The sequence below is a fragment of the Leguminivora glycinivorella genome, chromosome 2 (assembly GCF_023078275.1).
Source record: "Leguminivora glycinivorella isolate SPB_JAAS2020 chromosome 2, LegGlyc_1.1, whole genome shotgun sequence".
Classification (NCBI taxonomy): Eukaryota; Metazoa; Arthropoda; class Insecta; order Lepidoptera; family Tortricidae; genus Leguminivora; species Leguminivora glycinivorella.
Window position 1 is genome coordinate 27,187,401 of NC_062972.1, and position 27,963 is coordinate 27,215,363.

Genomic DNA, 27,963 nt, shown 5'->3' on the forward strand with positions numbered 1-27,963 from the left:
TTTTATTAAAATAATAGTATTATGTGGCTGCTACAATTAAAAATTGACAATCAATTGACAAGGAAAGTACCTGGCTCCTATCTCCTATTTTTGTAGAAACTTCGTCACATAATGATTCATTATGTATTACATTCATTTCCTTTTCGATTACAATATACTGATACGTAATCTGCTGGCTTAAGATAAGGAAATGTTGTGAAAATTATTTTTAAAGATAATCAAGTACTCGATACGAATATTTATTAGTTTCATCGTGACTTATAGTCACTGGTTCGGTGTAAGAAAAGAGAGGAAAGGGTCGCAGTTCAACGCGATGGTCCGACCAAATGAACAAATCCATAGTCCACTCCATAATGTCCATAACGCACGTAGCCGAATGTATTTCTACGACGCGAAACGAAAACGAAACGCCGCGAAAGGTAGTCTGGTTCTGTCGCGCCATTACGCAAGAGCGATAGAGATAGATATCTACGAGCGTTTCGTTTCGTGAGCGTTTGTGCTACTCGGCTACGTAGGTACCCTGGAAATCCGTCATCCGGAGTCATGTAATCCTCGTAGGTCATGTAATCCTCGTAGGAGGTCACGACACGATCCACAGCATTGCGGAGAGCGAGGCAAGGAGGAGTTTCATCGTGAGGAAATATTTTGCGAAAATTTATAAAGTGTACGTCAAGTTGCTAATCCGCGTTGGGCTAGCTCGTGCATGCACATACGCATCAGAAGAGGCTGGACTCTTCAGTTTTGCGATAATAGTTTTAATCATTCATGTATCAGGTGCTATTATTTATTTCGGTTTTTTGCATTAATGAAACTCTACTTTGGATTTTTAAGCGATGAGCACTTTTCCTATGGAAGATGAAGGTGTTTTGATACGACGACATCATGAGGAGTTAAGTTTTGATGTTTATAATTATTGTTTTTTATAATGATTTCTTTATTATTGAATGGTGACCTTCCCCTGTGTCTCAAGCGCAAACTCATTGACATGTGTAACCTGCCTATCCTAACCTATGGTGCTCAAACGTGGTCGTTAACGGAGGCTTTAAAGTCCAAACTCAAGGTTTGTCAGCGGGCGATGGAGCGCAGTATACTGGGTGTTCGCAGAACTGATCGAATCAGAAACACGGAACTGCGCTCCAGAACTCGAGTAGTATTAGATGTAGGTACCAAGACCGCTAAGCTTAAGTGGGACTGGGCTGGACACGTCTGCCGGGCCAAAATGGTTACCGAGTGGGACCCACGGACTACGATAGATGGTGTAGGTAGGGGTTCAGGCAGACCAAAAAGGAGATGGTGCAACGACCTGGAAAATTTTTATCCCAACTGGCGGGGAAATGCGAGTGATAGAGTCGAGTGGAGGAAGAGAGGGGAGGCCTTTGCCCAGCAGTGGGACACTAACGCAGGCTAGAAAAAAAAATGACTTCGCTTTCTTGTTATATTAAAGGTATTAAATATTTAGTCATGTCACATAAACTAATTGAACTGCTTGAAACTGATTGCATTTTTAACTTGGTTAATGTACTTAATTTGTATAATACGTAAATGTTACATTGAGTGTCATCTCAATACCTGAACACTTGAGGTTAAAACACAAATAAAGGTACTTACTAAATATTTTATAGACAATCCGCCCCACGAACAAATCACATATTTGCAGATATGTCCACACCAAAAACAGCACCATAACAAGAAAAAACAGAAACACAATCTCTTTCTCAGTTAAAAACATTTTTAAAAACAAAAGACGACTGACTTGTCAACCACTTTGAATGCAACTCAATTGAGAATACGGCTAAGCTTTGAATGCACCGTAGAGGTTTTGGCTTTTGATTTTAGTCGGGTTATAATCCGATATTGTGGATAAATTAGATGCTGTGAGCTGAGATGTTGGACGGAAGCCGATTGTTGCGTGTACACTCGCTGGTGGTATTGGCAATAAATGTAATTAATTACAGCGTTTCATTCTGTTCAGGGTGCGTAGCCGAATGGCACAAACGCTCACGAAACGAAACGCTAGTAGATATCTATCTCTATCGCTCTTGCGTATTGGCGCGACAGAGCCAGACTGCGTTTCGTTTTCGTTTCGCGTCGGAGAAATGGCATTCGGCTACGGGGCCAGGGTGGCTAACCGAATGGCACAATCGCTCACGAAACGCTCACGAAACGTTTTTTCTAGTAGATATCTATCTCTATCGCGCTTGCGTATTGGCGCGACAGAGCCAGCGGCGTATCGCTTTCGTTTGGCGTCGGAGAAATGCCATTCGGCTACGGGGCCAGGGTGGCTAGCCGAATGGCACAATCGCTCACGAAACGCTCACGAAACGAAGCGCTAGTAGATATCTATCTCTATCGCGCTTGCGTATTGGCGCGACAGAGCCAGCGGCGTATCGCTTTCGTTTGGCGTCGGAGAAATGCCATTCGGCTACGGGGCCTGTTCAGTAAACGATTGGCATCAGCCGTATATACATACATATTATTTTTGGGCTTTGCACCACAAACTGCTGCTAATAAACTTACATCTTCTAGTACCGTATCTGAACTGTAGCCTGTAGCATACCTACTTTTTTTTATTGATAGCACATCTCTGACACTGGCGACCAAATACACCGTGTTTTTTTTTTGTTTTCCGAAATTCGACATGTAGCGAGGTTCATTATCAGGAACCACCTTGTATATGACTTTTAGTTAAATTCGCATAAAAAAAATTTTCATCATTTTCATACATAATAAATGAATTTATTAGTGTGAGAGACCCTAAAAAATTCAAGTTAGTGTCAAGTGATTGACGGCACATGTCAAAACAAATAACATTAGGAATTGGAAGAGGCTGTCACACACGTGTTCAGTAATTATCTTTATTTTTTATTAACTCGTTAACCGTAAGAGTTAACCTAGTTTCTTAGAGAAATTAATTGTATTTGATCAAAAGAACCTTCCCTTAACGTTAACGGAATTCAATAAAAACAGGGTGTATATGAAAGAGGCGCGTTCCTAACACATATTCTAAGCTCGTGTCGGTGAACGCGTACCATGATTGTATGAGTGAGATATGACAGGTTGACTGTTCCATTTTTAACAAACGGTAACTGTGAGGTAACTGAGAGAGGGTGGGCGGCACTTTCAGCGGGGAGCGGGAGTGGCCATACTGTACGATAGTACTCTTTATTACACACTTTTCAATTATGAGAATACCATACATTTTAAAGTGAAATAATAAGCAACACCAGTTTTACCAACAACACCATTGTGTGTACATCCCAAACACCGTGTCATTTTCGCTTCAGCTGAAAAACTCCAGAAATTGTTTACCTTGCTAACCAATAATCTTCCTCTCCCAATTTCATTTCAAAAGATATCTTATTAACACTCAGTTAATGTTAAAAGTACCTTTGATACTTAGTTTACGACTAGCGATAAGCTGATAAGCCTATCGCAATAACGATAGCAATCATTGCTTATCGAAATAGCGACACTGAACGATTATAGCCAGTATGTCTGAGACACGCTGTATTACTTAGCTAAGATTTGTGAAAAAAAAATTGGAATGAACGTGTTAAAAATAAATAAATTGATTTTTAGTGCTTCCTATCGATATTATATGTATCAGACCGAATATACGTACAGTAGTGAAAGAATTATCCTTTAACTCCTAACCATTGATAAGTTGACCTTCCTACATCAGCTCAGCCACAAAATTATTACCATCAGGCGTAAATACTGGTGTCCCATACAACCATTTCAGTCGCAAAATCTTCAAATCAGTAACTAACTGTCAAATGTGACATAACGCGTGGTAACGTCGTGCAAACAATGCGACCGTATTGATACAATAACAAAATGTAGTCGTCGTGTGCACTCGTTACGGTAACAAAATGTGTACGAATTTGTCGCTGTCAATGTCACTGTCAGAATGACTTTTAACGACACTTTATTAGTCGACGTTTGCACACATAACGGTAACAACATGTGGACGAATTTGTGGCTGTCATTGTCACTGTCAGAACGGTTTCTGACAGTGACATTGACAGAATTTGTACACACATGTGTAGGTCTGATTACCGAACTTCTCCTAAACCACTGTATCCGCAAATGACAATCTGAAATACGAAGGTTTCTCAAACTGTCTTGCGAAGTTGTGGACTGGTTGCTTTGAATCATTTAAATATGAGCGAATTAAACAATAATAAACGACGACGACCATTTAAGCACTCTTCGACATTTTATAGAAATGTGGGAAAGTTAAGAAAAGTGCAGAATGATAATACAAATAGATAAGCACTTTATAGTTACTTAATGTATTAAATATATAATTTTTAATTCTTATTGATAAAAATGAAGTGTAGTGTTGCTTTACACAATAAAAGTAGGAATCAAATGAAATAGAGTATTTACTGTGATATTAATAGAATTTCTGTTGCGCAATGATAGTTTTTTTCAGTACAGATGCTGCTTTTTTTAACGCAGTAGTGCGAAAAAATCAAGCAATGATTCATTTCTTGTCTGGTCGAAACTCTTAGCTTAGATTTAGGTACTGAAAATCGTCGTACGATACACGTGCGAAAAGGACATTCACAACTCGTGTCGATTTAAAACACTCCCTTCGTTCGTGTATTAATTTATCGCTACTCGTATCGATTTTCCTCTTTTCCGCACTCGTATCTACAAGTATTTTGTTTGGGTTACAAAAAAAAACACATTATTTACTCTACTACGTTTTATTTATGTCTCTTGAACATTACAAATTTGTAGACACTTATCTATACAAAAATCTTGACAAAATAAGTACAGATCGCTGAAATTAATGTTGATAGTAATATTAATGACGACTACTTCAACAAGTGTCAATTGTGAAATGCCGCAAAATACTAGTTGCTCTATAGAAGACCATAATAATATGATCCCCGATCCTTTACAACCCAGCAGCTCGGTACGCACGTTACAATTTTTTTTAATCTTCTTTAGTGAGGGCAACTGAGTATGACGGCATATTTAATCACTACATAGTATAAAACAAAGTCACTTTTTCTGTCCCTATGTCCCTATGTCCCTTTGTATGCTTAAATCTTTGAAACTACGCAACGGATTTTGATGCGGTTTTTTTTAATAGATAGAGTGATTCAAGAGGAAGGTTTATATGTATAATAACATCCATTAAATAGTGGAGAAGTACTGTTATTTTTGAGGTTTCTAATGTGATGTCGTAAATAATTACATGCGGGTAGATTATATTTATTTGTCTACCCCGAACATTTATATAAACATTGTGTTGTTTACATGGGGTGACATTTTGCTGGGACGTCAGTCTTCCGCGACCACGGCCAGTGCAACCTGGCCGAAACGTTGGGAAAAAAGGTAAAAATAATGTTAATTAATCGCATTCGACCTGTCTGTATGTGACTTTAAATATGTGTACAAAGCGCGAGAACTTAGTGTTATCTTGATAAGGGATAGGGATAGCGATAGGGATAGCGATAATCGTAAATTCGTAAATAAACTTAAAAATAAACTTATGCTTGAAGCGTATTACACTGTTGACGAATTTTTCAACGACGTGCACTCTTGAACTGGTTCACTATACCAACCATTTTGAATTATAAAATTGAAATGTATCTTCGACAGCATGTTTGCATTAACTATGTAAGTTATAAGTGCCGACTGTAGACACTTAATAACAAAAAATAACAAAGAAGAATGTATTTATATGTAATTTTGTTGACATGTAAAACTATGTTTGATAAAGGAATAAATGAATGAATGAATGAATGAATGATAGGGATAGCGATAGGGATAGCGATGTCACTACATAGTATAAAACAAAGTCGCTTTCTCTGTCCCTATGTCCCTTTGTATGCTTAAATCTTTGAAACTACGCAACGGATTTTGATGCGGTTTTTTAGGGTTCCGTAACCAAAATGGCAAAAACGGAACCCTTATAGTTTCGTCATGTCCGTCTGTCCGTCTGTCCGTCTGTCCGTCTGTCACAGCCGATTTACTCGGAAACTATAAGTACTACAGTGATGAAATTTGATGGGAATATGTGTTGTATGAACCGCTACAAAATTATGACACTAAATAGTAAAAAAAAGAATTGGGGGTGGGGCCCCCCATACATGTAACTGAGGGATGAAAATTTTTTTTTCGATGTACATACCCGTGTGGGGTATCAATGGAAAGGTCTTTTAAAATGATATAAAGTTTTCTAAAAAACATTTTTCTTAAAGTGAACGGTTTTTGAGATATCAGCTCTCAAAGTCGTAAAAAGTATGTCCCCCCCCCCTCTATTTTTATAACTACGGGGTATAAAATTCTAAAAAAAATAGAGGTGATGCATGCTAATTAACTCTTTCAACGATTTTTGGTTTGATCAAAGTATCTCTTATAGTTTTTGAGATAGGTTGATTTAACTGTAATTTTGGCAGGTGTATAAATTGACATAATAAGTTTATTATATTTGCTGCTACGGAACCCTTTGTGCGCGAGCCCGACTCGCACTTGGCCGGTTTTTTAATAGATAGAGTGATTCAAGAGGAAGGTTTATATGTATAATAACATCCATTAAATAGTGGAGAAGTACTGTTATTTTTGAGGTTTCTAATGTGATGTCGTAAATAATTACATGCGGGTAAATTATATTTATTTGTCTACCCCGAACATTTATATAAATTAATATCGGGTAGTTTTGTGTTGTTTACATCTCCGGTGACATTTTGCTGGGACGTCAGTCTTCCGCGACCACGGCCAGTGCAACCTGGCCGAAACGTTGGGAAAAAAGGTAAAAATAATGTTAATTAATCGCTTTCGACCTGTATGTGACTTTAAATATGTGTACAAAGCGCGAGAACTTAGTGTTATCTTGATAAGGGATAGGGATAGCGATAGGGATAGCGATAGGGATAGCGATAGCCATAGCGTTAGCGATAGCGATAGCGATAGCGATAGGGATAGAGATAGGGATACGGATAGGGATACGGATACGGATACGGAAACGGATACGGATACGGATAATATGGGTATCGTTAGAGGGATACGGATAATCGGTCGGCGGTCTCTTACAATCAAAGTGCTCTAAGACGATCGTTGTTTGCTTGCTTGAAGATTACGTTTGCGATAAGTATAAGCAAAATGTAAAAAATTGTAAGGGATAATAGAAAAAAGTACTTTTTACCCACCGATCATATAGTGTCGAAATACGGGCTATGTGGGATGTTTATAAAGGTTTCCCCAGCGTATATAGAATTACCTACGCTGTGGTCGATGTGTAATATTTCTACAATCATTGCAAGCAAAAGTATTATGTGCAATCGAAATAATCGCAGATAAATATACCAGAGAAACCTAAGGATCCAAATGAAAATCTTAATGAATACTTTTATTACGCGGGCGAAGCCGCGGGTAAAAGCTAGTTGTTTATAAAGTTTGAGGATAGGTACCTGGAAAAAATTAATACAAGAAGCCATTTTGAAAATATAATAAATATTCACTGCTTTCGGTCACGCGTGTACGCTGCGACCATTTTGCGACCGTTTGTCGACCGTTTGGTGACCGTTTGGCGACTGTTTTTTACATGGAATATTACCGTCTTAATCCATATTTTAACAACTTTATTGGTTTTCTAGGCATTATTTTTATTATTTCAGTATAGTATATGCACCGGAGCACTAAAACTTCACCAATCAATATACATAACACGCAAACACCGAGTAGTCAATAATATTATTACTGGTTAAACTGAGGTAAATTGATGGCGCGTTGATAAATTTAGACTTATTTTATGAAATCACTCGAGCAATTTAATTGGCCATGGTAATTAGCCCACATTATATTACAAATGCAAACAATATTTATCTTTAACAAATTCTTACGCCATTACATTTTAATGTCAAATGATTTTATTTCTTTTTTACTTTGACATCTCTGACAGTCGCCATTTGAAAAGAATGAAATGAACGAATGATTTTGGGAAAGTAGTCGCCAAACGGTAACAATGTGTGCACGCGTAGTGCACACTTCTGTCACTTCTGTGACCATTTGTGCCTGTTACCAATCGTCCCCATTTGGGTCGCCGCGACTAAACGTCGACCGTACTGCGACTAAGCATTGAGACCCGAAGACCTGTGTGTACACAAAATAGGAGGATTTGCGTAGGAACGGCGACCGATTATGGTTATATGGGGTACCTTTGAAAAATACACTAAAAACATTACATGTGATAACATCTGAAGAGTTCCCTCGATTTCTCCAAGATCCCATCATCAGACCCCGACTTGGTGCCAATGGGACCATCTCGGGGACATACCTGATCGATTGAAAAAAAAAATTTGAAAATCGGTTCAAGATTCTCGGAGATATCGAGTAACATATAACATAGAACCTCCTCCTTTTTTTGAAGTCGGTTAAAAAAAAATGATCGCCTACTTTAGAAGTAGAATCGCAACACATGAAATAGAATGAGATAGAGATCCACAAGCACAGTGTAATAAAGAGTACTATCGTACAGTATGGCCACGCCTACTCCCCGCTGAGAGTGCCACCGCTCGGTTAGCTCACAGTTACCGCCTATCAAAAACGCTAACATTCAACCTGTCATATCATATCTCAAGCATAGTACGCGTTCACCTACACGAGCTTAGACTGTGTGCTAGGAACGCGCCTCTTTCATATATTTGATCGCCAGTGTCGGAGGTGTGTCACAAGTCTTCTAATCGTATTCATGAAATCATCGTATATGTGATCTCTATCTAATTCTATTTCATGTGTTGCGTATTCTTTTATTATACCCATCCTTATATTATAAGGACGGGTAATCTATCTCGGGGCGACCTACTCTCGCCTCTCGCCCCAATCATTCGCTAACCCTGCAAGACATTCGCGTTACCATTTTATAGGTTCGCGGGACTAGTCAAGTAACTTGTCCAAGTCAGCTCGACCAGTAATTAGTGTACTAAAAATACCGACTGCTCCTGGAAGACAATTGGTGGTAAATCTGCGCTGCATTCATTAACTCGGTTTGTTTGTCTGCTTGTAGCGTCAGGAAAACAGAAAGTAAAATTAGCTAAATAAGTCAGATTCAGACAACTACATACAAAACAAGTTTAGCACTCTTACGGTAGATGTCGCTACGGGTCCCATTGACCTTAGTAGTGGAAAATTTCGCTGGCTTGGTTTAAGTCTTGGTGGCTCAGTTGGCAGAGCGCTGGAGTATCGATCCAGATGCCGTGAGTTCAAGTCTCACCCAAGGCAGACATTTTCCACTTTTAAATTTATTCTAAGCCTAGTGGCATCGATTGCAGACGTTTCTGCTAATCAGAAGTTAAAAACTACATACATTTATGTATTCGCTTGCAATAAGATCTATTTATTTGCATCCATTCCGATTCGTTTCATTTCTGCCATCGTTCTCCTCGGCATCATTTTTTTACCACGTGTGGTGACGGGTTAAAAATTCACCACCCCCTTTCTTCCCGTAGAAGTCGACTGTGGGATATGGGTTAAATTGTGGCATAGGCGAGAGACTGGCAACCTGCCACTGCAATGTCACAATTTGGATTTCTTTCAACCCCTTTTTGACAAGAGCGGCACTGAAACTTAGTAGTTCATGTGCTCGGCGTACCCCTTTATGGGATACAGGCGTGATTATGTTAGTATGTGTCATTTTCCTATCTTTGCCACGTTTTATTGGAGGTGGCCATCTTCAACTGTACCATTCTCTAGACATTATGAAAAACCAGTCGCTAGCGTTAGTTGTAGACTTATACTTCCTAATAGGTATTTCTCCTTCAAATTCATCAAGAAAATAGCTATCCGAAACTCCAAAAATGCACTCGCTACCCCTTTTGGTGTTGACGGTAATTTACATTTTATTTGAGTTTGTAGCTTTTTTAAAGATTTTTTATTTTATATAAAATGTAGGTACTTATTTACGACAGTGTAATCAGAAATATTTATAACGCAAACTATGTTGGTACGGAGAGTACAACTTACCTAGTACCTACATTTTCTATACCTACCTGTCTGTTTTACGAAATCTACGTAGACTTTATTTTTCTGTCGGTACTTTTAAAGGCAATGTGCCAGACATGTCAAAATGTAGGTGTTCGAGAAACATATGTCATTATTTCGAAAAAGGCAACCGGTCGGCATCATTACAAGCCTGATTTAAAGCGTTTCGTGTTTGGACGTCGTTGTTTAAGGTTCTTGGGCCAATTCGACCTTTATCGTGTGGTGACATAACAAACGGGGACCAATTTTTACTCTCCAACGCTCTAAATTACCAAAATAAAACTTAACTTGCATAACACCTGGGATTACTTACTGGGTGAAATTCAACAATAAATTCAAGACCTATTCTCATGTGTTTCTTCTACTTATATTTTGCTATGGGCGAATACATTGATCTAACCATCATAATAAATAAGGGGAAACATAAACTACCATCTAATCAGCTTCAAAGATTTTAAATCCTTCCGATGCGTTTGCGACTTCATACTTACTAATGATTTCTCATAATATGCTCGATGTTATGTTATTTCATTTTCAGCATTTTTTAAAGTAAAAGTAGAAAACTTTATGAGCTTCCCGTTTGGAAATACTGGCCTTTGATTATTTTGCCAGTTTAGAATTTATAACGACAAAGCAAGCGTGGGGAGCTGGATGTTGTCCTGACAGTGTTAGCTCTTAAATCTTGGCATTTGTGAGTGTAATTATTTTATGAATATTCCACTTGGGGTTGTCTTTTGTTTTGTCACATCCAAGGCTCGGGAAAACGACCGCTATTATTAAATTAAAATAAAACAGTGCTGCGAACAAATTCTTCATTATATCTGCCTACGTCAACGGTCAAATATGACCCAATGACGTCCGAACACTGTTAACAAACAATATCGACTCATAAGTGTCTCTGGTCTCCTAAATTATGGTTATGTTTTCAATGGCTTGGATGCCTATACATTTTTCTACTAACAGTTCTACCTATTTACTTTGAGAGAATTTATTCGGGTTGCTTATTTATGATCTTTTAAACTTTTAATTAGCATGTAATGGTAATAAATTAACAGCTTGTTGTAGAACAGAAACGTACGCTATGCCTTCTACACTTCCGTATTTTTCCTTCGTAATTATTCTTCTCGTATTTTTTACTATTAATATTGAGTCTGCTTGTTGCTCGATTGAAACAACAACCTATTTCAATAGTTATTTCACGTTGTCAACATTGTCCTATATTTCGTCTATTTCCACGTCCCACTTGGGGCCGTATGTGTCGAAAGTTTCCAATAGTTACCACTAGCAGACGAGGTCCACAAATTACAGTTACTACATGTCATAAACATGCAGGCTCATTTCACATTCATTGAAATATCAATACGTCGTCACCTGCCCAGTAAATGGGGCGTTAACAGCAGTGCAGCCTGTGCAATACCACCTTTTGATTAATACAGGAATATTGACGGTTTTTTCAACCAATGAAGGGCTTTCTGGACTCCAAAATCTACCAATTAAATAAATGTTACTTAATACAATTTATGGATTTTGAAGTTCACTGTCAGAAAAATAAAGATAAGGAAAATCATTTAAGACAATAATTCTATGTTTTTTTTTTCTTAGCTGTATTAAATCCGTCAATTTTTTGTTTGGCAGCATCATCAATCACACAAGTGAAGCATTCTTGAGCTTACCTTAACATTCGCAGCAATAACATTGCGTAGCAATACTGTCGTCGTCCGCTCCACCTTTCTCAGTCAACACGCTCCCTAGGTACACAAACTTGGACACCGAGTCTAGGCTCTCGCCCCCCAGTGTCAGCGGATCCGTTGAACTTGACTTCACACGCATGCTGACTGTTTTGCGTTTGTTAATTCGCAGGCCCATTCTGTCCGCCTCTTCCTGAAGACTTTCCAGTTTAGCTTCCAGATAAGCAAGAGTAGGCGAAATTAACACGATGTCGTCCGCGTAGTCCAAGTCTTCCAGAGCGTTGGTGTCCCATGGTATACCTCTCGGCGTCGATACCACATTGCGCATGACGTCATCTAGGAGGATCACAAATAAAAGCGGCGATAAGAGGCATCCCTGTTTTACTCCGGCTGTAATGTGTATAGGCGCTCCGAGCTCTTTCTCATGTACTACCCTGCATGTGCTATCTTCGTATAAAGAGCGTATTATCCGTATGATGCAGGCAGGGATACCCCTCCTACCTAAACTTGCCCACAGCGCGGTCCACTTCACCGTGTCAAAGGCCTTTTCAAAGTCAACGAAAGCTAAGAACAGCTCCGTTTGCCATTCGACACATTGTTCTATAAGGATGCGTAGGGTGTTGGTGTGGTCTGTGCAGGAGCGACCCGGGCGAAATCCTGCCTGCTCTTCGCGTAGAGTGTCAGCTACTTTTGGCGCGATGCGATTAAGCAAAACTTTTGCCAAGACTTTGGCAGCAGCTGGGAGTAGTGTAATCCCACGCCAATTATCACATCGCGACAGATCCCCTTTCTTTGGGACTTTCACCAGGAGCCCCTGCTTCCATTCATCGGGTACTTGTCCAGCTTCCCATATACGGGTTATTAGGGGATATAGTAGCGTTGCAGATGTGGCAACATCAGCCTTCAGCATGTCAACATGCACATTATCGATCCCTGGTGACTTCCCCGGCTTCAAGAATTTTAGAGCCGTGACTACCTCATCGAATAATGGCGGCATGGTTGAGATGTCCAGTTTCCAGGCGGGTTCACTAAAAGAGCTGCACTCGGGCTCCGGTGACTGGGTTCGGTCCAACAGATGGCTGAAGTGCTCCGTCCAGCGCTGCAGCTGTTCGTTTGCTGTACATAGCAGACTACCGTCGCTTCCCTTCAGCGGTTTCCTAGCCGCACGAGCACTACGCCCGCTGAGCGAGCGTGTTATGTCGTACAGCTGTCGCATGTCTTTGCGGTTAGCGGCGGTGTTTGCGCGGTCTGCTAGCTCATCAGCAACTCTCCGGCGATCACGACGAGCAAGTCTTTTTATCGTCGAACGCAGACTGCCATACTCTTCCTTCAAGAGGGTCGTCTGAGGCTCCGCAGAGGACAGTAACTGGGACTTGATATTTTGTCTGGCTTCAATAGCCTGCCATAGCTCCTGCGACATCCAGACTTTCCTCCTTGGGTTTGAATAGCCGAGCACTTTTTCACCGGCGTTTGTAAAGGCAGTGCGGATCCGGGACCAGGTCTCCTCTATCTGCTCATCCTCAAGTTCCTCCAGAAGCTCGAACTGGTTCCCGAGACATACGCGAAAGTTTTCGCGACACTCAGGGTCCCGAAGTTTCTGTATGTCAAATCTTCTGGACGACTGCTCAGATTTGCGATGGGGAATTGCCAACTTAATTCTTACTTCTGCAAGGACCAGGTGGTGATCACTATCCACGTCGGCGCCACGCCTATTCCTCACATCTAGCAGCGAGGACCTCCAGGAACGACTGATTGCAATGTGGTCAATTTGATTGCGTGTTACACCGTCCGGAGAGATCCATGTAACCTTGTGGCACTCCTTATGCTGAAAAAGCGTTCCTCCTACTACCAGGTTACGTACAGAGCACAGGTCGCCAAAGAGTTCTCCGTTTTCGTTCATGTCTCCAGCTGCTCCATGTTCGCCCATGTAGTGTTCGCGCCCTGCATTACTATTTCCCATCTTGGCGTTTAAATCGCCCATTAATATGATGAGGTCTTGCTTGCGTGTGCTCCTGAGTGTGTTTTCCAGCAGCTCGTAGAATGCCGATTTGGTCACATCCGAGGCCGAATTAGTTGGAGCATAGCACTGAACAATGCTAATTTTACGAGCTCGCGAGTCAAAACGTGCTGAGATAATGCGCTCAGATATTGGCTTCCAGCTCAAAAGACTCTTTTTGGCAGTACTGCTAAGCAGAAGACCTACTCCGTGCTCACGTCGTGAACTCTCGTCTTCTTTGCCGCTGTATAACAAAGTGCAGCCATAGTCTGCCGCTTGCTCTCCAAAACCGTTCCATCTCGTCTCGCTTAATCCGAGGATGTGAATGCCGTAATCTTTCATGACTTTGGCTACCTGCGGAAGCCGTTCGGGTCGAGTCATGGTTCTGACATTCCAGCATCCAATCCGTGTCCGTTGTTTCATGCCAAAAGTCGTCGTTAAAGGAGTCCGGTCGTTTTGCAATTGTGAAGGTTTCATAATCAAATTAAAGTTTAAGGATGTGCAGGTGATTAGCCCACAGCACCCCGATCACGACGACGGGGCTGCCATCATTGCGTTCGTGCCCGCAGAGCCGGTCTTTTTGGGGGTTCCCAAAGGCTTCCGGTTGCCTAAACGTTTTCTGTCAGGGTTGTCTCCCTTAGCTAAGGATCCGGTTTTAGGGCGCCGAATGCTCGCCTTCGCCCTGCATACTCGGCTATTATGGTTCCAGGGTATATTTATAATGAAGCAAAGCCTGTTAGCGAACCATAACATTGCCCGGGAGGGACGGCAAGGACGTGTATGCAGGACTTAATTGGTGTGCGGAACTTAGGTCTAACTTTGCTTACTTAAACCTACGCAAACTGGCAAACTCAGTATTTTATTTCAGGAACATTACCGCCTAGCACAGTAAAGCCCACCGAGGCCTATCAATCACCAATTCCTTACCCCCCCAAGCAATACTGCTGCGGTAATAATGGCAACTGCAAAAGACGTCAACTTTATTATAAATATTGGGTTGGTAAGAAAGTAATGAGCGATCGATTGAATTCCACATAAAATTTTTGAGAGAGTTCTAGAATCTTCTATGGTCGAAAGTATATAAAGGGCGAGTCGCACAGTTTCTCGTTAGTCATTCACTAGCTGTCGCCGAGCTAATATAAGGAAGAAAATGGACGAATTAAAAGTGCATGTAAGGCATTGCTTACTATATGAATTTCAGTCTGGCCATTCAGCCGCCGAAGCAGTGCGTAATATATGTCAGCGTGTTGCTCCTGAAGTTGTGTCTGAGGCCACGGCGAAACGATGGTTCCAGCGGTTTCGTAGTGGCGACTTTTCATTATCAGATCAACCTAAGTCTGGTCGACCGGTGAAGATTGATGTAGCCAAATTAAAAACCTTAATTGAAGGAGATCCGAGGCTAACGAGTCGTACTCTTGCTACCGAGTTAGGCTGCTCTCATGTCACCATAGAAACACATTTACACGAGTTGGGAAAAAACTACAAATACAGTGTTTGGATACCGCACGAACTTGATAGAGATCAACTAAACCGCCGTGCCGATATCTGCATACAACTTCTGTCTTTTCGCCGCACATTCAACTGGTTGGACCATCTTATCACTGGAGATGAAAAATGGGTCTTATATATAAATCACACACGCAAACGTCAGTGGCTAGCTCCAAACGAAAAAGGAATAGAGGCACCAAAAACAGAGCCTCACCCGAAAAAAGTTATGCTGTCCGTTTGGTGGGATATTCATGGTATTATTCACTGGGAACTCCTACCAAGTGGAATGACTGTTACCGCATCAGTATACTGTAATCAGCTTGAAAATTTAAACCAAAAAATCTGTCAGAATCGTCCACAGCATGCTAAAGTTTTTTTCTTACACGACAATGCTCGCCCACACATTGCAAAAGTGACTCGGTTAAAGCTATTGGAGCTAGGTTGGAAAGTGATACCTCATCCACCGTAGTCTCCAGACTTGGCACCTGGGCGAATCAACTTTTTGACCGACATTTTTGGTGTCTCTGGCGTTACTCAAAATGTCTCTGGAGTTACCAAGAAATCGAACTTCTAATGAACAATGTTTCAGTTTATTGGATTTAACAGTTAGGGTTATGTTTTAATATACAGGGTAAAGTGAAAAATACCAATAAAATTCATTATTTAAGGGTGAAATTTCACAACTATGTTAAGAATGTGCGGACAGATTTGAGTCGGTCAAAAAGTTGATTCGCCCACCTACGGATTACGCATTGTTCAGATCGCTAAGCAATGCCTTGAATGAAAAAAAGTTCGATGATCAAGCCCATCTACGACAGTACATAGCTGAGTTTTTTGAATCTAAACCTAAGAACTTCTTCGCCGATGCTATTCATTCTTTACCAGAACGATGGAGACAAGTAGTAGATAACGAAGGCCGTTATATTTTTGATAAATGATTAAAATAATAAATAAAATAAAAATTACAATATTGGTTATGATTCGCTCATTACTTTCTTACCAACCCAATAAAACCGGCCAAGTGCGAGTCGGACTCGCCCACCGAGGGTCCCGTACAAATTTTCTTTCAAACTACCTAGTTAAAATAATCTCATGTTTTCATATAACTCTAATGACTTGACTAGAAGACAAAAGTATAGGTACTAATGTAATGAGCATTATTGTGTATAGCGCCATCTCTCGGTGAATTCGCTAACTAATTTGCGCGACCTGTATACTATGTTGGTTTTTCAGGGATAATTCTTTATAATGTTAACCGATTTAAACAGTTTTTACTTTATTGGAAAGAAGACGGTTTACGTAACATCTCGTATTAATTTGAAGTACGATATACATTCGCAAGGGTGGGTAAATTGAAAGTAAAAATATGAAAAGTTTTTTGTGAATTAAAAAAAAAGTTTCCACGATACAAACACGATTATATTTTTCCTGTAATATTTAGCATAAAACCAATGTTTCCTAAAATTTTCAGAATTTTTAGTTGGTAAACTTCGGAGATAAGGGGTCCCCCCCCTTATCTCCGAAGCGGTATTTTTTTACATTTCATAACTATTTTTATTACCTCTATTTAGGAATGTGACAGACGGAGCAAATAAATTAATAGAAGTCGTCCCATATCCAGCTTATAATCTCTTTCGGGCGGTGAAGATGATACAAAATTGACAATATCTGTGTGCTTTGCCACTTGTCCAAAGGGATGGGATATTTATCCCGTATCCCGCGGCCATCTTAATATAATTAACACCTTCTCGATAACACAAACAAAAAGATTGAATCATTTTGTATCGAGCCATTCGAGGCCGCTTTGCATTTTAAACATATTGCTGTATTCTTGTTAAGGTTGTTGATTTTAATCTAACTACTAATGAAGTGAAACTATAGAAGGTTTTACTATCAAGCAAATGTGAAAGAGTAGTTTAAAAAATACCCTAGGCCGATTCAAATTCAGTTTTTTTTTAAATTAGTTTTGATGCAACTGCCCATGCTTATTATTTCTCTGAGAAATTTGTACGTAAGATGGTGTCACTGCCAATCACAAAATGAACCCCAAGCCCAAGATTGCATAGAAACCAATACAAAACTTAAAAAACCTAGTTTCATCAATAAACTTCCAATCCAAGTAATCCAACCAAAGATTTAAAATGTAAATTCTATTTTTTTTTCTTGAACAGTACTAACTGTTGGAAAAACGTAGCAGTACCAAAGCGAAAGTAGAAAAATTGCGAAATCCAACAGAACTTATTTCCATATTTATTATATTTCGAGCGAAAACGTTTTTTTGCCGAAACATGAAGTAAAGATTTGCTCTTTTTCGGCTATTTTAAAACATTATTTTTATGCTGATATCTGCCACGAAACCGAATCTTGGATCAGCCACTACCTATTTCTTACAGAACAGAATAGGTATTAAATGAACTTGCCCTAACGCGAGTCGAAACCAATCGAAGATATATACGGTACACCTCGGGGGCAAAATTTCTTGTTTGACATCACTGCTGACACTAAATGTCATGCTGGAGATATTTTAATAAAGGCTCCTTAGTATTCATTCGATAACTATTTTTATAATCTTGTGTATCTAGTACTCGATACATTGAACTCTACATATCATAAAAAGACTGACAGCTCAGCGATAGTGGAATGTAGGTAAAACCTGAAGAGAAATATAGGACTTTTTTTTGTCAAGAGGGCGCTGATGTGTCATGTCGTATGCGGTCACAGTTCAGTATAGTATGAAAAAATAGTTCTAATTAAATTCCGTAACATGACGCATAGTCATATATTTCTGGTCCGGCTTTATCGACATAAGTTGATGATGAAGCCCTCATTAGGTGTGGTGTACAGTCAACCAATTGGAACCCTAGGCCAGTCTACAACCATGTCAAAATGACAAGCAGTAAGAGATTCCTTACAATATGATTTATAACGTCACTATGACATAGTTCTACAGTGGCCTAGGGTTCCAATTGGTTGACTGTACCTAATAATTATGTGTAGAACTCAACATCATAGTGTAATAATGGAAAAATGGATCAGTTACAATTGCCCCCAGCCGAAATTTGCCCTGCTGTACCTTAGTTACTTTAGTTCCTTGATCGGTATCAGGCCAAGATAATTCCTAATCTTTTCCCAATTGACAAAAAACATTTTCCTTATTGAGTTATAATCTATCTAAACTGTTTTCATAATTTTAATAATAAATAATTTTAATGGGTTAAATTGTGGTGTAGGCGAGAGGCTGGCAACCTGTCACTGCAATGCCACAGTTTCGTTTTCTTTTAACCCCTTATTTGCCAAGAGTGGCCCTGAAACTTTAGTAGTTTCATGTGCTCTTCCTACCCCTTTATGGGATACAGGCGTGATTGTATGTATGTATGATTGTATGTAATAACAAATGTCAAATCAGGATATCATGTTTTTACTGCCTATACTCGTACAGACGCACTACGAATGGCAACGTTGACAATTTTATTGTGTATTCGATTTAAGATTTTTGTTTATTTAAAACTTATTGTACAAATTTACAAAAAAAAAGAGTGCAAATGGCGGAGTTAACGCCTACCAGTCAACCATAGGGCTAAACAAAACAGTTTGGTGCAGGATTTTAAAGATTAAAATTAAATATGAAAACAAGTCAAAATCGCTCTCGCAATTAAATATACCTACACTATACATATTACTTATATAGCTTTTTGTTCGGGTAGTGAAAACCGCCGTTTTCGCTGCGTCTTGCCTATTTAACTGCAAAAACTTATGTAATTTTAAAATTTTTACGTACTATAAAGTCATTGATTTTGCTTCTATTGTGTGGGAAATATTTTTAGTACAATTTGCAGGTAATCCATCTACATTGGCCCTTAGTAAATAATTATATTTAGTCATACCGTAATAGGAATCGCGGTCAAAAGGTTAACCGTGGCATATTGTGTACAATCTGTTGGTGCGATCGGCATTCAGTCGGACTTATCTGAGAAGGAAATAGACATTATTGATTGTCTCTGATGCGCAACACTATGATGGATTTTGACATACTCACATGCCATGCATTGGAAAATTGTGGCTTTCCGTAAAATAAAGGTCCGTATTCACGTGAAATAAACCTTCTACACAATTTTTCATCATATTTTTTACTTATTATAGTTATTATGAAAAAAAAAACGCCTATTTCATTGCATTATCAATCTTTACCAAATGCTGATCGGGCATTCGTGTATCAACGTGGTAGTCATTTACGTAGACGTCGTAGACTAAACTAACTCTTATTTGCAGTGTCCTTCAAGTGAATTATAGCACTAAAATCGTCAAATTTCTATAAAATGTTTGATTAGTAACTGCCACACTTAGGGCCGGTTGCACCAAACCGTCTGTCACCGTTAAAACGTTCGTTAAATTTTATTGTATGGGAAGTTCCATAGACCTCTGCCGCGTGACGATGATGTGTCTGTCAAATGTGGTTGATGCAACTGGCTGGCCTTTAGACGTGAAAGTTGGACAAATGTACCGTACCGTACAGTAAAAAAAAATAAGTATTGTTTTTGATCTACAATGGTCCTAGCCTGTTATAGTAGTACTATCAGCTGCAAAAGTACGTGGCAAATTTATCAATGAATTAATTCATAATTTTCCATGCATTTTTTACCTGATAAAATATAATTTTCGTAAAAACAAAAGCAAAATAACAGCATAACAGAAACTTCCAACCCATATTTGTAGGGCAACAAGCCACCAGGAACCGACTGTCACCGTAATGTTAAATTGTGGCTTCGCAAATTGTGGGATGGCACGATGGGAGTTAATGGTGTTCACTTTAACACCTCTTGTTAAGGGGACGCGCTTTTGAAATGTTTTGGAAGATGCGTGACATTTTCTTTACAACACATGACAGTACCTAACACCGGACGAAAAACCGACTGTTTAATTGTTAGGGCCCATTACATTGCGGTATTTGATAGCTGTGCAAAATTGAATGTAACCTCTACAGCTTGCAGTGTAACTAAAATCGCATGCGAGTTCGCACGCCGTTTAAATCAGGCCTTACACAGTAGAAGGAATTAATTACCTATCAAAGTAGATAGTTAAACTAACCAACAATTTGGCGACCAGTGATCCAGAAGTAAACAACGAAAGGGCAAAAGAAACGAATGAAGATCCAGTCCAAATAATGGAAACCTCTGAAGAAATAAAATTATAAGGACATGATATAATGATATTAATACCCGTACATATCCTCGTCCTGCCCAATGTGATTTACAAAGGACATGTTCCATTTTTTGGAACTTATAAATTAGAAGCCTGGATAGGCAAAAACTATTTATTTTTTTAGTTTTACCTAAATCGTGATACAACGGAAAATCTACCCTATTTATTAAATAATTTGGTTTAAATTTCAATGGCTGAAACTAACTGTATAATTATGGTGGGCAGGACTAGGATATACAGATTGAGGGAACACCTGAAGAAGAGGAATGTAAGAATAAAAATCAAACTCCCTTTATTTAGTCACTTAGATAACGGCTGTTTCTGGTGGTCAAGATTTAACCTAAAAACCTTAAAATTCAAGCGCATTATTCGAGCCTTAAACGTGGGCGTGGTTCTCACATAAAGCAGGAGAAAATGCCGATGACGCTGTAATGCGTCGTAATGATGCCTGGAACGGAACATCCAATCTCCGATATTAATAACAACCTTTTTTTAAATAAATATCTTATGTCCAGTTATGACATTAAAGGTTTTGAATTGAATTGAATTGAAATAAAATTATCCTGAATAAGTGCCAAAAAAGTATTCGCGCACGCATATTTATCACTGCAAAATTTTGCATCCTCCTTTGTCCAGTCGAAGTAGGTGACAAAAGTTGTTTTAAACAAATGGGCGTCGTCCTGTTGGTCATCCTAACCATAGAGGAATAAGTAACGGAAGAGTAGTAACTCCATTCATCAGTAAATGCGGGTTATTTGTATAGGAATAGTTAAGTGACATCTAGCGACAATCACGCGTCAAATAGCGTTAATTATCAGTACTGCTACTTATCAATAGATATCGCAACGAACGAAAAGTCTAATGTTCACCAATTTTTAGCTAATATTACAATAGTATTAATCAGTATTCTGTTTTCAATTCCTTCTACTTGTAATATAAGTTGCAAACTGTTCTAATAATAAATTTTTGGCAGACGATACACAGTTGCCACCTAGTATCGAGTAGTGGTACTGATAATTCACGCTATTTGACGCGTGATTAACGCGTGATTGTCGCTAGATGTCACTTAACTATGTCTATAAAAATAACCCGCATTTAATGATGTATGGTTACAACTCTCCCTTACTTATTCCTCTGTCCTAACGAACGTTAAACGACGTGAAATCATTTCTCTAAAATCATTTCTCCACAGTGACCAATCATGCAGTGCCCTACAGAGCCAAAAATTGTTCATATAAAATTCCGATTGAAACTTCTTCATAATTTTGTGTTTTCACAGCTTCAATCAATATGTTTCTTTTTTTTGTTAGGCCTTTAAGCATTTAAGATCGTCACTTTGGTTAGACCCCCAATCTGAGCAATTTCCGGCAAGTTTGTACATAGCCACGTCAGCAAATTTTAATTGATCCTATTTTGTTACCAACCTTTAGAAATATAAGTCGACTTTCGTAAGATATATACTGGATAATTGTTATAATTAAGAAAATATAGATACTAGAGAACCTTAATGACGAAATAAAACTTACTAAAATCTCAATTCATCAATAAAATCTTGGTAACAAAATAGATAATAAAAACAAATTTAACTTTTTCCTTAATTTTTGTACAAACTTTTCGAGAACTGCTGATCTAATAAATTCCAGCTTAGGGCCAGTTGCGTCAACCACATTTGTCAGACACGTCATCGTCACGCAGTAGATGTCTATGAAACTTCCTATACAATAAAATTTAACGAACGCTTTAACGGTGACAGACGGTTTGATGCAACCGGTTCTTAGTCTGCATATATAGATATTAGATACATATCTTTAGTCTAGCCAGTACACAAGGCCTGCATTAAGGAAATTGTCTTGAAACCAACACTCTGCAAACGGTACGAGGTTCGCACACAAGTAGATGGATTGCCAAACAACAATATTGAATGGACAGTTAACAACTGACAATATGAAGTGTTAGAGTCAATATTGAGATAAATATTAACGCCATTTTATGATTGATTAATATTATGTGTAATCAGGAAGACCTTAGTGATAACTATGGAAGTATCAATGTGTGATTCGGTAACATTCATGCCTACAGTGAAATCCGTAACAAAGAATGTGGAATTAACAAGAGGAAGTTTGACATCTTAGCCGATGTTGTCAAGGTTTTGACTTATTTAGCTACTTTAATTAAGGTTTTAAGCTGCATGTTTTAAGCTGCAAAAGTGCACGGAGAAATTATGAATGAATTCATTGACAAATTCGCCATGCACTTTTGCAGCTGATAGTACCTATAAGGTGCACCTGAAAAATCTCAAGTGGGCGATAATTTGAACTAAACGATATATTTTCCATGTTTCACACTATTGACTAGGGTCCCATATATGTCCACTGAAAACACATGACCAGGGTGGCTAGCCGAATGGCACAATCGCTCACGAAACGCTCACGAAACGAAGCGCTAGTAGATATCTATCTCTATCGCGCTTGCTTATTGGCGCGACAGAGCCAGCGGCGTGGCCCCGTAGCCGAATGGCATTTCTCCGACGCCAAACGAAAGCGATACGCCGCTGGCTCTGTCGCGCCAATACGCAAGCGCGATAGAGATAGATATCTACTAGCGCTTCGTTTCGTGAGCGTTTCGTGAGCGATTGTGCCATTCGGCTAGCCACCCTGGACACCTTACATTATGGCACTGCAGTTAACTATTTTAGTTATTGATAGTTTTATTAGTTGAAATTGTCCTCAGTCGAAATTGTCCCGGTGCACAATACCGCTTTTAAAAAAATGAGATGTCAAGGAATTGTTAATAGCAATGTCGAATTACTCTCACCTATTTAATCACTCTAATCAGGCATGGACAGTAACAGCACTGTATCCTGCATAGGTTTATACGAAATTGTTTATGGTTTTCCTAATCTAACTAGTTATTTAATAGCCTTATCAAAATGTAATTAAATACTTACACATGTTTATTTCATTGGATATCTGTGTAAACGCACACGCAAAATTACTTTAAAAAAATGTTTTCAAAATTATTCAGTTTGATTTTAGTCTTAATCACTCCACAAGGTGAGCCTTGTTTGATATAAGTTTTGACAAGTTTTTTGATAAAGAACCATGTTTGAATTGAGGCTGGTCCAAAAATAATACTGATGAGAGGTAGTTTGATGAACGATGATATGGATTATAGTGTCGCCGTTATGACAATGAGGCTCATGCTAGACTGTGTCGGCGTCAGAGATTCTTTGTTTTCTGTTGCCGTTCAGCAGCCCGTCGTCAGCGGCGTCTGTATGGTGTATTCGCAAATGTTTGAGAGTGGTCGTTCTTGGCCACTGACGCGTAGCACGCAAACACAGAGACGCCGATGACGGGCCGCTGAATGATCAAGGCCTCAAAATAACGTAGTAACGTATTTGTAGTGGAAAACAGACCAGAACTAACCTGTGACAGCATAAAACACCAGCCGTTCCAAGAAGGCAACTTAGGGCAGACGGGGATAGTGTCCTGGCTTGGAGTCATCCGAGCACATCTCCGTAAGTACACCAAATGTGGCTAGGAGGTGTCCTTATGCTTTAAAAGTATAATAAAGTCCGTTGCATTGGAAATTCTAATTTAACTTTTTGACAAGCAGAAACGTCTGCAATCGATATCACTAGAGTCAATAAAGATCTAAATTTTATTATTCTAATAATATACATCTTATTGTAAATGAATCGTTAGAATAGCTTAGAAATTTATACTGCATAAATTGGGGATAGTTCTCCAATGATAATTATATACGAAAATGTAGGCCAGTGTCGATAATCAATGACTAAATTTAAAACAAAAAACACCTTATTTTATGAAAAATTATAATATTGTTGCTTTTATGTTTCAGACCTTGGTGGGAAAACTCAAATAGCAGTCACAGGAGCAATATTAGTAAAACCGAGACACGCCATAGCAAATGCTGATGACATGTCTAAAATAAGGAAACAGTAAGGATAATTCAATAAGTAGCAAATTACAACATTTATTTAAAGTTCCAATTATTCGTAATGCAATCAAATTCCTGTATGAAAAAGTAGGTATTTACTTACAATAAGCAGTAGCAATTTTATTATTCTAACACGTCTACTGCCTGTGCCCCACACACACACACACAGTAAATCTTAATTATTAAAAAGTGGTAGCCGTTTTTCACTCACTTTCATATCTGCTTTTATATTTTTGACCTTTTTGCAATATTCCGATTTGGTCGACAAAAGTTCACCTATTAGGTCTTCCACTTCCAACTGATCATTCCACTCTTTTATCATCTTCGATAAACTTGTCTCATCCGCCCATCATTTTAAGTTCATTTAGTTGCCAATAATCCGTTTTCGCATTTTGTCATGTTTCAGAGGAGACAGCAAAGCTATGTTCATCTCCCACGACCGAGGCATCTGGACATGCAAACTGAGTGAAGTGTCTTTACACCCCGAATACGATTTCGCGACCTACAACACTATTGCTTTAGTAGAATTAGATACGGAGTCACTCACTAACAATGGTGAGTAAATTTGAATTAATATGTAACCGGACGGCTCACTGATAAAATCCAGTAATATGTGATTGACGTGCAGTATATCCCTCCGCGACATAGATCACTCGTCTTTTCCTAATTTTAAATAAATACAAGGAGGGGTGGTCTATGCCTTGGCGAGATAATCTCGCATCAATCCTGCTGAGGCATAACCGAACGTTGATCGTCGGACCAGTGGAGGGCCATCGTAAAAGAGCCGGATTACCCACGCGCTGGTTCAACACAATAAAGAAGGTCACGCGCGTTGGGCTCCAGGGATCCTTTAGGAAGGCAAAAGATCGGCCTGAGTGGAGAGCACTGCAACGTACAGCGACTTATGGTGGTCACGACCCTCAGTCATGAGGTTTCGACGAAGAAGAGAACCGAACGAATTTCAACGAACCGATTTTAGTGGCAAAAGCTAAACCAAACAGTTGCTCTTATGGTATGCTCACTGGCAGACTTTTAACCAAATCTCCCACGACCACTCTAGCTAGAGTAACCAGTATTTCACTTGGAATAAAGTATTTTTCAGTACAGATGGTGTTTTTATTACGCACTAGTGCGAGAAGTGGTTCATTATATGCCAGGTCGAAACTTCGGAGGCTCATCTGTACTGAAACTCGTGTCGATTTAAAACACTCCCTTCGGTCGTGTTTTAATTTATCGCCACTCGTTTCGAACTTCCTTTTTTACGCACTTGTATCGTAATGTACTATTTTATGGTGCTGTTACACGGGAAACATAATTGCCAGCAATTCACATACCATTTCCGCGTTTGTTCAATACGCTCCAACTAACTATGGAGCAAACGCGGCAATGGTATGTGAATTGCTGGCAATTGTGTTGCCGTGTAACAGCACCTTAATAGTTTTGTTTTGATTCTCAGCACCCATGCTTCCTGTCTGTATGCCAAAATACATGTACAATACCTCAAATCAACTGTACGCCCTTGGATTTACTGACGGTAAGTTCAGAAATTGCATTTAGAGTCAGATCAGAAAGAAGAATTACATAATGTATTGGTTTTTATGTGTAGTAAACGATGTCTATCTTTATTTGCAGAAAATAGATTGCTGGAAAAAGTAGCATACAAAGTTCAGTATGTAGAAAAACCACTTTGCGACGAGTTTTACGAAAGAGCTGGCGTAAGTATTCAATTTTATTAAGTAGACTTTGCATAGGTAAAAGCTAATAATGCCAAAAAAATCGATTAATGTTAACAGGAAAAATATTTTTTTAAAGCACAACACGACATTGAATTTATATATGTAAAATGTATTGCATAAGATGGTATAGTAACGTGTGAAGGGATTATTCTATTCTTATAATTTACTTTATATGTAGGTAATTTGGACTGTAATTTCTAATTTACATAATATGTGGTTATTTTTAGTTTCCCATTCTGTACCTATTTTCATTGCGTGAATTTTCAGTAGCTCTTTCTAAAAAGGTCCATGAACTTCCTTGTCTCGAAAACTGGTTAAATAGTATTACATTTTTCTGGATTGTTTATAGCATGGGAAAGGTATGTACACTCCAAAAGTGTACGAGTGTGCGTTCGCCGAGAACAACATGAAAAACTGCGAATGGGAGAACGGGATGGCATTAGTTTCTAATGCTTCGGGTTACTGGGTTTTGGTAAGTCTTGGTGCAGCCAGCCACATTCAGATATTTTCTAGAGAGTGACAACTGCTATAAAAACAGAACAGACCCTGGAAGTTCGGGTAAATGAAGGGATGCAAGGGCCATAACATTTATCCAATAAGAACAGTCCTATTTAGGGGCAATAACAATGGTCATTAGGTACTCATCACCACTAGCATCTCTAGCTCGCGATTACCTACACAAACGCGATCAGGGTAGAGAAACAGAAAATAATTATCAAGTTTTATTTATGGACGTTGACGTTATGTGCAAAATTCAAATTTTCTAATGGCACCTTTGCCCCTATTTTTTTTAAATTTGCCGCCTTTTTAGTGACGTCATTTGCATCTATATTTATTTATGTAGTAATAAACCAATAGCAATAGCGAGCTTTCAATCCGGAGGTCGCGGGTTCGAACCCTGGCTCGTACCAATGAGTTTTTCGGAAATTATGTGCGAAATATCATTTGATATTTGCCAGTCGCTTTTCGGTGAAGGAAAACATCGTGAGGAAACCGGACTAATTCCAATAAGGCCTAGTTACCCGGTGGGTTAGAAGGTCAGATGGCAGTCGCTTTCGTAAAACTAGTGCCTACGCCAAATCTTGGGATTAGTTGTCACAGCGGACCCCAGGCTCCCATGAGCCTCGACAAATGCCGGGATAACGCGAGGAGGATGATGAAACCAATAGCGATCGCATAAAATTTGATTTAAAATATTTTTCAGTACAAATGGTCGTTTTTTTACGCACTAGTTCGAGAAGTGGTTCATTATATGTCAGGTCGAAACTTCGGAGGTCCATCTGTACTGAAAAATGTCGTTCGATACACGTGCGAAAAGGGAAGTCGTAACTCGTGTCGATTTAAAACACTCCCTTCGGTCGTGTTTTAATTTATCGCCACTCGTTTCGAACTTCCTCTTTTTCGCACTTGTATCGAAATGTACTATTTCGGTGAGCACTTTAAAATTATCTTTGATGTACCTATTTAGGTTGGATTCGGAGTCCAAGGTCCTGGGTGCTCAGCTCCAGCCCGCTTTATTGACATCTACAACTACTTTCACTGGATCGAATCCGCGTCCAACATCGAGGACTTCGATGCTGACTACCCCTTCAAGGTCAAAGTCCGGAGATCCGATGATTCACCTTTATTATCGTATGAAAACATTACAGAAACTATAGAAGACAACTATTTTAAGAAAGATAGTGTACCGCTTAATATAACGTTTTGGGAGTTTATTAAAGAGAAAGGTAATGAGACCAGACTTTTTGGGTACTTGAAGGATCAGAAGGATATCGAAGTAAAGAAGTTAAATGATACAAGTTTTGTAATACAAGATTAATCTAGTTGTGGAACGATGATTACGAATAAAAGTTTCATATTTTTGAGTCTACACAATTTCTGCAATCTACAATTACAT

General features: G+C 39.0%; 1 protein-coding gene across 1 annotated transcript; it reads left to right on the forward strand.

The window, feature by feature from the left end:
- Window positions 1-23,332: 23,332 nt before the first annotated feature.
- On the forward strand, window positions 23,333-27,890 carry LOC125242398. Its single transcript, XM_048151201.1, has 8 exons — window positions 23,333-23,423; window positions 23,774-23,887; window positions 24,232-24,331; window positions 24,737-24,885; window positions 25,787-25,864; window positions 25,963-26,045; window positions 26,416-26,538; window positions 27,535-27,890. The coding sequence occupies exons 1-8, from the start codon at window positions 23,375-23,377 to the stop codon at window positions 27,883-27,885; spliced, it is 1,047 nt and encodes a 348-aa protein (XP_048007158.1). The 5' UTR covers window positions 23,333-23,374; the 3' UTR covers window positions 27,886-27,890.
- The last annotated feature ends 73 nt before the right edge of the window (window positions 27,891-27,963 follow it).

Coding starts and splice junctions, on each gene's coding strand:
- LOC125242398 (XM_048151201.1), top strand. CDS start 23,375: ATGTTTTCAAAATTATTCAGTTTGATTTTAGTCTTAATCACTCCACAA. Junction 26,046..26,415: donor AGTTTTACGAAAGAGCTGGC/GTAAGTATTCAA, acceptor GATTGTTTATAG/CATGGGAAAGGTATGTACAC. Junction 26,539..27,534: donor CTTCGGGTTACTGGGTTTTG/GTAAGTCTTGGT, acceptor GTACCTATTTAG/GTTGGATTCGGAGTCCAAGG.